This window comes from Sebastes fasciatus, chromosome 8 (assembly GCF_043250625.1).
Source record: "Sebastes fasciatus isolate fSebFas1 chromosome 8, fSebFas1.pri, whole genome shotgun sequence".
NCBI lineage: Eukaryota > Metazoa > Chordata > Actinopteri > Perciformes > Sebastidae > Sebastes > Sebastes fasciatus.
The window spans coordinates 5,071,355-5,085,012 of record NC_133802.1 but is presented as its reverse complement, the minus strand read 5'-3'; the positions used below and the strand labels follow the sequence as shown (position 1 = coordinate 5,085,012).

The 13,658-nt window shown below is 40.1% G+C and overlaps 1 protein-coding gene across 2 annotated transcripts in view; it reads left to right on the top strand.

Annotated features, from left to right (window-relative positions):
- The window catches only part of LOC141772176 (vitamin D3 receptor A), a 105,206-nt gene that overhangs the window by 57,018 nt on the left and 34,530 nt on the right, over positions 1 to 13,658 (top strand). For both annotated transcript variants that reach the window (XM_074642872.1, XM_074642873.1), the window contains one exon: positions 12,876 to 13,023. In XM_074642872.1, the coding sequence (XP_074498973.1) occupies positions 12,878 to 13,023 (146 nt within the window). In that variant the 5' untranslated portion in view covers positions 12,876 to 12,877. The remainder of the gene's footprint in view (positions 1 to 12,875; positions 13,024 to 13,658) is intronic.

Here is a 13,658-nt window from a genome sequence, read left to right as displayed (position 1 = left end):
CTAAAAAATGTCAATCAGTGTTTCCCAAAGCCCAAGATGAGCATCCTCAAATATCTTGTTTTGTCAACAAATCAAAGATATTCAGTTTACTGTCACAGAGGAGAAAAGAAACTGTGAAAATATTCACATTTAAGAAGCTGGAATCAGAGACTTTTGACTTTTCTTCTTAAAAAGGAATACAAAAAATAATAAAATAAATAAAATAACGTATTAATCAGTTATCAAAATAGTTGGCGATTAATTTAATAGTTGACTACTAATCAATGAATCAATTAATTGTTGCAGCTCTATCGTGAATATCTGCTTGTTTCCATACATTCCTGGCATGTTTACTTCATGTTCCAGCCCTTATGATGTTGTTTTCCTTATGTCAAAAATATCTCCCAGTTTATATTGTTTTCACCATGTTGTTTGCATTTCCTTTATTGTTGCATAAACAATGCAGCAGAAGCACATATACACTCAGCTGCCAGTTTATTAGGTTGACTAGCTGAAACTGACGCAGTCTGACACAACAGTCCCGTGTGCCTTCACGAATGTTCAGTGCCTGTTGAAACTGTTTTCTAGAGAGGTGTTGGAGGATGTGGTTTGTGGTGCGTAATACAGAGAGGTGTTCCTGTTATTTACAAACTAACTGATTTACTGATACAAACTAGATGACACCAAATCCAAAATAAGAATGTTATGTTCAGCCTACCTGATATTAGAGGGACTTGGGACAGTTTTGGGAGCATACCCGTGGACCCATAACCCACTGTAGTGTACAGTACCAACTCAGAGGGAAAAAAAACCCCTCTGGCTTTGATCTTTGTGTCCCACATTGAGGTTTGGACCAAAAGGAGGTTGTTTGGGGTGCTGCTCCTCCTCTGTGATTTCTTAACTTACCTTTGATGAGGATTTATGGAGCCAAACAGGAATCAAATACCTGGTTTAAATTATTGGTCAAACAGGATTCCATTCATTTTACTGTCCGGATCAGTAAACAAGTCCAGCCCAGAGCTGGTATTTGAGCCTGAAGTCTCTGTGTAACATCACGGTGAGGAAACATAAGAAGCGTCCGTTTGGTTTCGGAGTGGTGGAATTTTTTAGTGTGTGTGCGTGTTAAGCTCTGGCCCGGCTGCCGCTTTGTTGTATTGTACTGGACTGGAGTTTATGGCGGTTAGCTGTTAGTGAGGCCCACTGTGAGGCAGCTGGTGATAAAAGTAGGCCATGCGCCCTGTTGTGCTGCCTATAGAGTGAACCCCTCTATACGCAGCGGATTCCATTTCCTATGGTACCCTCCTATACTGAGCCTTATACAGGACAGGACTGGGCTGTACTGGGTTACTGCTGAGCTTTGAAGAGGAACTGTGTGGAAGGAGAGAGGGAGAGTATCACAACCTTTTGTAGGAAATTAAAATATTGTGTCGACCGACTCGGCCTGACATTCTTATGAAGCGCAGCCCGCCTGAGGGAGGAATGCTCCTCCTCTCTGCGTCTGAATGTCAACAGTAAAATCTAATCAATACAAGTAAATCTTCAATTGACAAAAAAAAATCTAGTTTTCTTACTAATTTGAACAGAGGCTTACAGCTGTATGATGTAGGAACATATGAACGAGACTCCCATCACCCCTATACAATAGCAGTGGGTGGTCTTCTCTGATTCATCAACTTGTTGCCTCACAGCAGGTCCAGCTTTGATCCCTCTATCAGTGGGATCTGATTCATACTGCAGCCACAGTGGTGGCATTTCAATCAAATTTGTAAACACAAAACATTTATTTGTGATCATGGTCTGAAATTAGCACCCGCCACCCTCCAAATGCGGGTAAATTGTTGGCAGTCAAATCGTCAGGCCATGCGTCACTTTGGCAGACAGGGAAAACCCTCGGGATGAGAATAGAGAATCGGTTCCCAGTTGTTCGATTCCTTGGCATCTCATGCTTCCTGTTACTATCTATTCCTCTATTCCTGTACGCACACTGTAGCATGTTTCAGTTTGTTTGGGACTGGAAGCTGTGGCCGAGAGAAAAAAAAAGCGACACGCCCTATTTCCTATGTAAAATTTGCGAACAACAAATCTGTGTTGAAATCGGCAGCTGGAGAGCTAGTCAACATTAGCTGCTAGCCGCCAGTGGGCAGCACAGTCCTGCTCTGCTAAATAACGGAGCTACTAACGATTAACGGAGGTACCATTGAGTTACATTATGATGCAGGCTATATTCTGTAAAAATGGATTGTGCAATGGTAAATTTTATATATATATATATAATTTTAGTGCAAAACTAGTGCAAAAGAATTATGACCTGTTTAACTTCCTAACAAGATTTTTATTTAATCAAAGCAAATATTTAAATAGAAATACAGTCATTTATTTCCTAATTATTGGAATTGTGTTTTTTTCAAGCAAACAACCACTACAGATGACAATAGCAAAGTACAGTACAGCTCTGTGTATAGTACCCTCCCAACCCAGAGAAATAGGGCTCCCCCAGAAGCTACGATGTTTACCGTAGCGCATAGATTTCAAAAGTGTCCGATGAAATATCTGAGTGACGAACAAAAAAGATACTTGCCTGCCACAGTGGCAGCCGGTGGAAAAAAAGGGAATTTCAGACCCTGTTTGTGATATATGTATATTTATGGTTGGCCTCTTTTTTTGCTGGACTAAGCATCTCTACCGTCGTGTTGTGCATCTTCTCTGCAAAACGCAAAATTTCAATAGTCAATGGAGATGAGAAAAAGTCAACTTCTTTTTTGTAAGCAGATGGCGATTTAAACAAAGAGGCTCCTCTTTCAGACAATGGTGTGATTTATTGATCCCGGAGGGGAAATTGTCTTTTCTCTCGCTGCCACCTCCAGTTGGAGGTCAGAGGTCAGGGTCAGCCGCGGAGCAGCAGCCCGGCAGCTGCATGGTAGGGGTCCGGGTGTAGTAGTTCAGGGACACTTATGCAGTGTTGATCCTTGCTGGTATGGTGGTGTGAACTCAGGTCCTCTCAGTTTAAGGACAATCTCTTTAACCTTTAATGCTTCCCCGTCGCCAAGTTCAAACCACTTCAGCAGCACTTGGCCACTCTGTAAACATGTGACCTGAAGGGCACCAGTCAAACAAGTAGGCTAAACATTCTCTCAGTGCATTTATGATAAAAGAGTTTAAATTAAGGCTGTCAATTGATTCAAATATTGAATCGCGATTGATTGCAAATTAATCACACATTTTGTATCTACTCAAAATGTAACTTAAAGGGAGATTTGTCAAGTATTTAAAACTCAAATATGCTTCCTTTTATGCAAATGTATGTATATATTTATTATTTTTATTATTGGAAATCAATTAACGACACAAAACAATAACAAATATTGTCCAGAAACCCTCACAGGTACTGCATTTAGCATAAAAAGTGTGCATGTCTGTAAAGGGGACACTCGTGGGTACCCATAGAACCCATTTTCATTCACATGTCTTGAGGCCATTGCTAGTTTTTCCTCGCCAAAATGTAGCGTAACTTTACAGCAATATTTAGCCTCCTTCGCAACAAGCAAGGCAGTATGACATGATTGGTAACAATGGATTCTTTAGGTTTTCTAATTTCATATGATGCCAGTGTCTTCACCCTAGCTTTTAAAACTGAGGCCACTACAACCTCCGAAATATTGGTTGCGTTAAAGAAATTAAACAAATTTGCGTTTTGACTTCTGACATAATTGTACTGAAATACAGTTCAATACTACATCAACAATAGAAATGTTCCCATATGGGGTATATTTATTATAAAAAGGGGATGTGGCACGCAGAGTTTCTGTACACAAACCTCCCTCCTACATTCAAGACCATTTTTTCTTAGTAGTTGTTGAGACAAAGTAGAAAGGGTCAATACCATTTTAGACATTGAAATACAGCCCACGCCATGCTGACCTTATCCAATTTGTTGTTCAGCAACTTGAACGCTTTCTTCTCAACAACTATCCACAGTGATCAGTTTTGTCTGTGATTTCTTTCTCAGATTGTGTAAGCAGCACATTCAGGTAAAGGCCAACCAGACCCTCATTAATTATCGGGCCTCGGTCTCAGTGTTGTAGTGACAAAATGCTCAATCATGGTGATGATATTTGATGGTACTGGTGCAGGTTAATCAATACATTGAGTCCACCTCATGCTCCGTTTAACAGAGCAGCCTCACACACAGTAACACACACACACACACACACACACACACACACACACACACACACACACACACAACCTGGGATTCAAAGTTTATTGCATAATATATACTATGTATATAGCATGGGATATGTTCCTCCTTCTTCCTCCCCGGTCAGGTGGTCTTGTTGTTTTAGCAGCTCATGGGCTGTATAGGTTTTGCAAACTGGAACATTAGATTTATGATAGGAGGGAAGCCAAACAAACGCAGCACAGAAGTTTGACTGGCCTCCGAGGGGCACAGAAGGGGCTGGAGTGGAAGAGAAAAGAAAAGCAGACAGAAAAGTCACAAGACCAACATGAAGCTTTTGCAAGAGGTACAACCATTTCTACACTGTTGTACACTGGCCTGGGTGGGATTAGACTACGTTGGTAGAGTACTTGTTGATGCAGTAGGGGGTGTTTATTGTCAAGCAGTATTATTGGCAATTGGTGGGAGGGGGGCAGAGAGACACAGAGATTGTTAGAGATTTGGTGTTTTTTTTCTCCCTCATACCTTGTGTCTTTTTTGAATAATTGTAATATCTTGTTTGTTGACCAATATTTGCATGATTACAGGCAGTAAAAGCAAAGTTAAATCCACCTTTGTTACTGTCATTAAAGGCATAGTTCAGGTGTTTTGAAGTGAGGTTGTATGAGATACTTATCCATAGTCGCTGTTATTATTACCTCCAGTAGATGACGGTCAGCACGCCCCGCAATTTGGAGAAACAGACAGGAGTACCAACACTGGAGCAAAGCAATGGACTGCTGTGGACGGGGGGCAGCAGCAAAATGTATTTTAACCATCTAAAAGAAAGGCCCACCTAAAAAACTCAATACCAGTTTAAGTGTACGCTACATTAAGAATATTTTCACCGCTTTATCTTGCCGTCAGACAGCCCTTTCCGACGGGGAACTGAACTGAAAGTGAAATGTATCTATGCTCTCTCCAAAGCCACCACAATCACTTGAGAGAAATAGTATAGATACGTTTCACTTTCAGTTCAGTTCCACGTCAGAAAATATTCTAAATATAGCGTACACTTAAACAGATATTTAGGAGGTTTAGGTGGCTATAATATGTTTTGCTGCTGCCTTTCCCCCCTTCCACAGCAGTACATTGCTTTGCTTCCGTGTCAGTACTTCTGCCTGTTTCTCCAAACTGGGGGCGTGCCGACCGTCATCTACTGTAGGTAATACACTGACTGTACCTCATACAACCCCACTTCAAAACACCAAACTATCCCTTTAATGTGAAGTGGGAAATTGTAGATCTTATTTTTTATGCCAGTTTTCAAATATATAAAGCGTTGCCTGATTCACTAAAGAACCCCCTTCCCCAAAAAACATGTTTTTACCATGCACCCCTTCACTAACCTGATGTACCGGCGCATTGTATTGGCCATTACAGGCTGGTCCTACAATAGTAATATAATATAATGCTGTAATTATGTTTGAGCGCTGAATGGCTTCACTGCTTTTAAACAGACTTAGCTGTAAAATACTCATGTCATCTGTGTGGAAACAGACAAACTAACTATTCTCCTTCGGTAAGTAATGCCAAATATCCTTCAGTGAATGCTTCCTTCGCACACTGCGTGGTGACGGGGTCTAAATGGTCTGCCTCATGGGACCAAATGTTTGCACGCTATGAGGGGGTTTATGAATTTTAACACGACGAGATGGCACTCGGCTGCTGTGTACTGCTCTACCGCTTCACAGAGGGAAATAACATCAGCATCAGCAGAAAACAGACAGAGCGGGCTCTGCTGTAATCCGGCTTGATAATCCCCCTCACTAAATGTTTCATCTGTTGACATTAGATGGCACTTGTAGCCGACTCTGCATCGCTCTCAGAAGCAGCATGGACCAGTGTGTTTACAGTTTATAGAGGATGGAGAGTGAGATTAGTGAAAAGGGATGGAGAGAAGAACAGCAAAGTGAAACATAAAGAGAAGAAAGAAAGAGAGATGAAACAGAGATATTTTGGAATGGATGACAGGCAAGGATGCAACAACTGTTGTTGCCTAGGCCTGTCACGATAACTCATTTTGTTGGTCGATGCCCCATGTCTTTTAATGGTAGGGAAAACCCTGCTGTTTATTCTGGCATCATGTTGGTGACATTCTTATGTAAACAAACACGCATGTAAACACAACGGGCATTATGTAGGTCAGCAAAAAATGATTGAGGTCATGTCCATATATCGTACGATAAATCGATATAGTAAATATTGTGACAGGTCTACTGAGTAGTGTTTCGTAGCTAAAAATTGAATACTACTGCAGTGCAATGGACTGGTGTCCTGTTAAAAATTAGGAGTGTTTGATGCTTTTGTTATGGTTTTGAGTAATTTGATTCCAAATGTTGTAGTACACGTCTTCGATCCAGACTTTGTGTATTTAATCCTGTTCTGTTTTCCAGTCAGCATATATACACCCTCAGGACAGGACTTTGAAGTGGAAATTAATCTTGTGCAATTCATTTAGTCAAAGTAGGTAAAAACTCTGAAAGTCTGCAAAAGTCAGTTTTCAGGATTCAGTCTTTCGCAACACTATTGACGTAGCATTGGATTTTGTTATTGTGTCAACACCAGCGAGGACAGTAGGTGCAGCGAGTGATAGCAGTCACAAGGCTGTAACAGGGGGATACGAGGTGAACAGCGGTGGGCTGGCTGGACAACAACAACACAGTTCCACTTGTATATTATAAACAAAACATCCTGGGACGGTCAGCTGTCTAACCATGACCCAAGAATATATAGTATATGAACGCAGGGACCCACAAAACAACACAATCTATGTCCTGACATTTAAACCATGCATTTGTATGACCTGATAGTAGTTCGGATAGGTCTGTAAAAGAACTATCATATCACATATTTCTTTTCTTATCTGCCTATGTAATATCTAAATAAAGATACCTTTAAAATAGTAATCTAAAAAAAAAGTACAATGTGTAAAAATGCATGACTAAGGTACAAAGTCATTGTTAAATTTCCACAGTGATGGAACTACTCTCCTGCATTAACCAGAAATAGTACTAAATGTTTAAAGGGATAGTTAGGATATTTTGAAATGGTGTTGTACAGTAAGAGGTTGCAGCAAAACATATTATAGCCACCTAAGAGAAAGGCTCACCTAAAAAAAAATCAATATCGGTTTAAGTGTACACTATATTTAGAATATTTTCACCACTTTATCTTGACATCAGACAGCCCTTTCCAACAGGGAACTGGAGCCATTATCTATGCTCCCTTCAAAGCCACCAGACTCCTTTGACAAAAACAGTAATCTTAACTCGCAGACCTCGGTCGTTTGTTTGTTATTGTGTGACTCTGGTGAGATTCAACAAACTAACGCTCCAGGTAGCGGTACAACAACAACTCCCGTGTTCTGTGAGGTAAAATTACTGTTTTTGTCAATGGAGTCTGGTGGCTTTGAAGAGAGTATAGATGGATAAACGGCATTGAATGTTTTGTATAGTTTCCAAACCGTGACGTTTGCCTTCATAAACAAGCAAAGAATGTCATGTAGTTATAATGAATTACTGGTATCTCTTACCGATTGTGCTCTTAATTATGCCATGGGGGGGAAAAGCGTACAAGTAATACTACAATAATGATTAGCTCTGTGTATGAACCTGTTAATGCTTATAGGGTATCTTGTTGTCTTCTTCATACACAGAGATGACCTGACCTTGGCTGTGTACCACGTTTAATAAATCAGTTCTCCAGTGTCGACACACACACACTTTTAATGAAAATGGATCCATGAAGAATCCATTATACACGGCTGAGGTCTGTTTTGTCCGGCAACACTGCCTCTCTTGTCTCTCCCAATTCAATTCAATTTGTTTTGTTGGCATGGATGTCATGTTAACTGGTACCTAAGCATCCAAATAAACATGAAAATTTAATAAACTAATAGAAATAACCAGCACAACTTGGGTTTAGTGAGATTGTCTCAGATATCAATCTTTAGGATTAGCTCGGGACATCTCTAGTTCTAACGCTTGGATGAATTAATCCCCTCCTCTTCTATAACACGTTTAGAGGTGACTGTTCAACTACAATATCGCCAAATAATGAAAACAATCTAATCAAAAGTATGTGACATAAATAAATCATTACACTCTCCCCTTCTCTGTGATGATCACATACACCATATTTCCATACCTGACTAGGGCTGTGTGTCGGCAAGAATCTGTATAAAATCAGAGTAAAAAAAAAAATTACTATGTGGATCTTTCCAGTCATACCCAATTTATGCAATGCCAAGACACTTTAGAGACCTCAGTATGCAGAAATATTCAAACATCATTTTTAGAATGGACGAAAATAACACATTTATGCTTCATTCAAAGAAATTGCATGGTTTTTGCCAAAAACGGCATTGAATTTGGATAAAGTGGGCATGTTTATAAAAGAGAGACTCATGCGGGTACCCATAGACCATATTTTCATTCCCATATCTTGAGGTGTGAGGTCAAAGGACCCCTTTGAAAATGGCCATGTCAGGCCAAAATGTAGTGTAAATTTTGAGCATTATTTGGCCTCCTTTGCGACATGATTGGTACCAATCGATTCCTTAGGTTTTCTAGTTTTATATGCTGCCAGTATCTTAACTCCAGCTTTAAAACTGCCCGCTACAACCTCTGAAAGACAGAACGGCGTTTTGGAGCATAACAACACAATACTCTTGTGTATCGATGTCTTCTTACACCCCTATAACTGACCAGGGTTGGAAATTAGCACCAGCCAAATGCTGGTAAAATATGCAAGTGGCTGCTAGATATGCTTCACTCACCAGCCAACAAAACAATGTGAATCTATTGAGTGGCTGGTAGAGTTTGGAATCCACTAGCCACAGGGGCAGGTAGACAAAAAAGTTCATTTCCAACCCCGTACCTGACTGCTGCTTCTTAAAGAAAAAGAAGACGATGGTGGTGATGATGAAGGTGCTGTGATTTGTTCTCTTAAAGTAGGCATAGGTAGATACAAGTATATACATGAGAAAACAGAACACGGGTTGTTAAAGAGGTAGCGAGAGAGAGAGAGAGAGAAAGGGATAGATGGAATTACCTGTCAGTCTGGAAGCTAAGAAGTCAGCCCCCTTTTCTTTACCAACTAATCATGCTGACTATAAATAAATAAAAATGCTAATTATCAAAGCAGCGTGACAAATGAGAAACCAGTGAGAGAAAGCACATAAAGGGTATAAAAGACTGACAGGAGTTGTTAATCACAGACCTGGATCCCGCTCGTACTGTTGTTATTCAGCACCACTAATGAAACCGAGGCTTGTTTTTTGGCGGTGTTTTTGCAGATCTGTTTAGATGTTTGACACGCCGACTCTCCATTTCGCCCTCTCCGTCTATTTCATTATTCACCTGTTGCTGCATCAGAAAAAAAGCTGTTTTTGTGACATGATGACTAATGGTGTGTGTGTTGTTTTTGTGTCTGTCAACGTGCTCCTCACCCACCCACTCCCAACACACACTGGGACATGAAATCATTCATGTGTTTGTGAATGAGACAAGCCCCCGAGCTTGCACGTGAACCACGTACACACTCACAAACATACAGCAAAAATGGTCAACACGCATCCACCTACATTGAAGTGTGTTGTTGCGTGTCCTGCTTTCCCCGGTGTGGTGCGTTCTGGGTAATGGCACTGATGCTTCACAGTCAGTATAGCTCATGGCTCGTGCGTTAGTGTGTTTTCCTGGGAACCGGTGCCGAAGCTCCAACTAGCCAACATGTAATGAGAGCTAATGGAGTCTGACAATGTTTGTCTCCATCCTTCACTCGTGCCCTCACCTGCCTCCCCTCTTTCATTATTTCTCTCTCGCCATCCGCCGCTCCGCCGCGCCAATTCCTCTTACCTCTTTGTCCTTGTTTGACACTGTCCGAGTCCTACTTCTATGCACGTCAACTCCCCACAGGCTATATTCTGCAGCCACGTGACCGTTCCTCCACGCTGGGCCTAAGTTCGTTACATGCACCCCCTCCTCTCTTTGTCCTCATTTGGATGTCTTCCCCTCAAATGACCTCTCCTTCTGTCACACATAGCATTTCTCCTCAGTGTTTGTCGACAGGCTCGGATCACTCCGTTTAAGCAAACCTACTAACCATGTGTTTGTTGCATTGGACATTTCCATGTTATATTTTAAGTCTTTTCCTGGTATCTTCTGCAGTTTTTTGTTTTGACTTTCCCTCTTTCTTTCACCCTCAGACCTTTTCCTTGACTCAAACTAGGGCTGCATAATTAATCAAAACTTTATTGAAATCTCAATATGGCCTACTGCAATTTTCAAATCACAGGAGGCGCAATATTTGTTGAAGACGAAATGTGTGTCAAAATACCATTTAAAATTAAATATTGTGGTGCTGCAAAGATGTCTCGGCCTACACATCATATTCTACAGACATCTTTGTTTGGTAGAGATCCCTGCAAAAATCACACCGTAATCAATTCAAGATGTTTTTCAATGGAAATGTGAATAATGATGTCAAAAATATTATTCATTTGAATATTGCAAATCATATCACAACTGCAATATCAGTCAAAAATAACCCCAATTAGATATTTTTTCAAAATCGTGTATCTCTAATTCAAACTAATTTCCATTCAGCACCTTTCAGATTTTTTTATTGGTATATGTTATTACATTTTGTTCACTGTTCCCTGGTGTCAGAAAAAATAAATAAATAAATATATATATATAAATAATTGAACTGAAGTCTGAATTTAAGCCAATGAAATGAACATATTAGATTCTTTGAAAACTGTCACATTGTGGAAAACCGTGGATTTTCAATTATGACCTCATCCTGTAGTTGGAGTGAGCATAAAACCAAACCAATAAAGCCATTACTCATTTTAAGTAATCCCTCTGTTCCTCCTATCAAAACAACCAGCGTTACTTTCACTCTCATGTTTTTTTTTTTTCTGCAATAAAAACTTCTTTTCACAGAAATGACATCATATTAGGGACATAGAGAAACCACTTTATTGTGCCTTTTTTAAATGAATATTAATGGTAGTTAAACATAATATAGTGTTTTTAACACCCATAAACAAATGTATCGTCATTGGTACCCATCTGTCATCAGTGATATTGGTGAGGTGAGGTGCCTGCGCAGCCCAAAGGATATTAAAAGATAATACCGAACCCAGCAACAGCCTGTTCACCCTGCTGCTGTCTGGCAAGAGGTACAGAAGTATCTGCCGTCGTAACACCACAGCAGCTTCTTTCCTCAAGCTGTGAGACTCCTCAACGCATCCTCCCAACTAAATCATAAAAAAAACCAATAGTTTTTGTTTTGTTTTGGTTTTTTTCTTGTGTTGCATGAAAGGACTACAACTTGTTTTGCAACCCTGTGTTGTACGATAACAATAAACTAACCTTGAAAAGTACAATAAGCACCTGCTCACCTTTTGTCTTATGTTCCCTCATAAGCATTATTCAGTCAAAAATGATAAAACAAATACAAATAAGATAAAATAAAAATAGGGCACCCTGGTAGCTGAATAGTGCATATCATACCCATAAGCGATGGGTCATTATTTTCGTTTTTTTTTAATAGTCATTCAACTATAAAAAATTGAGGGGGAGCCTTTTCGAAAAAAAATTGACTAGTTCCTAATGATTATTGAATAGTAATTTTGCTTGAAATGCACATACCTAATACCCATGTCTATTGCCCCTCGTTTCCTGTCTGTTCCTGTATCTTCACTATCAACTATCTAATAATCTTGAGTAGATAAATAAAAGATAGTGTATAAATAACAAAATACTGTCAGTACATTCAAAACTAACTAACTGATTAACTTGCTGTATTTTTGTGTCTCTTGGGTGTCTCTGAGGGTCTATGTGGTTTGGTCAGTTCAGCTGAAACATATTCATGAGGTCACATCAGCATATGCATTAAGATATAATTGAAGACCCAGCTAGAGTGTCAGTCCTGTGTGACCATATTACACACATTCTGCACAGGTCAACACTTGAACCCACTGATCAAACCTACAATATATTCATCATTTCTCCCCTCTCCTTTTTTGACCTCCTTAAAGTCTCCTCATCACTTCAATCAGACTTCAAACACAGAGGATCTTTCTGTACAGACTGACATGGATTAGTTTGCTCAAAGTTGGCCCGTCGGTGTGTGTTACTCTACTGCTGTTTATTTCATAAGGGACGGCCAGATGGTGTAGAGTGTGGAAAAATGAGCACTTTCATCTTGGCAGTATTAAATGTATCCGTCATTTGTTTAGCCTTTGGCAAACAGCCCTCTTTCTGTCATTAATTCTCTTTTCCCATTAACATTATAATTTCACGATTCTTAATATTTTGTGTATGCATGTGTGTGTGTGCCTGTGTCTGCTGAGTCATTCAGCCAATAGCTGTGAGCGTGGCCGTCGATGCCTTTTGCTGAATATGCTAATAGCCTGACACCTGTTTGTATAAGAGAGGAAAACACACACCTCCTCATCAAACACACACTCAAACACTCCTACACAACACACAGGCAGAGGAAACAAACTGATTTTGGAGCTTTTGGGCGAGGTTGGTGAAATTCATGGATGCACACATTCCTCACCTTTTTTTTTTATATCTTTTTCGCGTTTCAATCGTAAACAACGAGCAGGCGAGCAGCGTCAAACGCTCTAATCCCTTCTCTCTTTTGTCCTTTTTCTCGGCAGTGATGGAGCCCATGACGGTGACGACGTCGGTGGTCGGACCGGATGAGTTTGACCGCAACGCCCCGCGGATATGTGGCGTGTGCGGTGACAAGGCCACCGGCTTCCACTTCAACGCCATGACCTGCGAGGGCTGCAAGGGATTCTTCAGGTGGGTGCTGCTCGCCCTGAGTTGAGAATCATGTGTTTCATGTTGTCTGTTTAGATTTCTGTGTTCTGTGAGTTTTTTAAGTGAATGCGTTTCCGTTGTGAGGCGTTATTAGCTGCCTTTCCATGTGAAGGAGGTGTTATCAGCATGCATCCTCATGTGCTTTTTATTGGGCATCAAATGTGTCGTTTTTTTGTAAATGATTTTCCGTAGTTATTTTAGATGTCAGTATACACTGTGTTTGATGTTATGGCTGCATAAACAATATACATTATTCAATGGAGTAATGGAGTCCACGATCCCTCTGTTTTTTCTCTCTCTCATTCACTCACACACACACACACACATACTTTTTCATACATTAAGGACTCTAAATAGGATTCACTAATGATGTATTGTAATTAATTGAAATCCCTTAAATCCCTTCAGCCGAAGGGAGAAGATACCATCCCTTTAAACAAGCAGGGTTTTCTATAATGAATGGAATGAGCTGGTTCAGGTAGAATTTAATTACCGGTAGTCATTATCATTAAAAATGTTTATGTAAAATATATATACTATACATATATAAATTGGGCAGTGCATTACTTAGGCTGTGAGGCTGGGTTCCTAAAACTTATGGTGCTGTATATAAAATA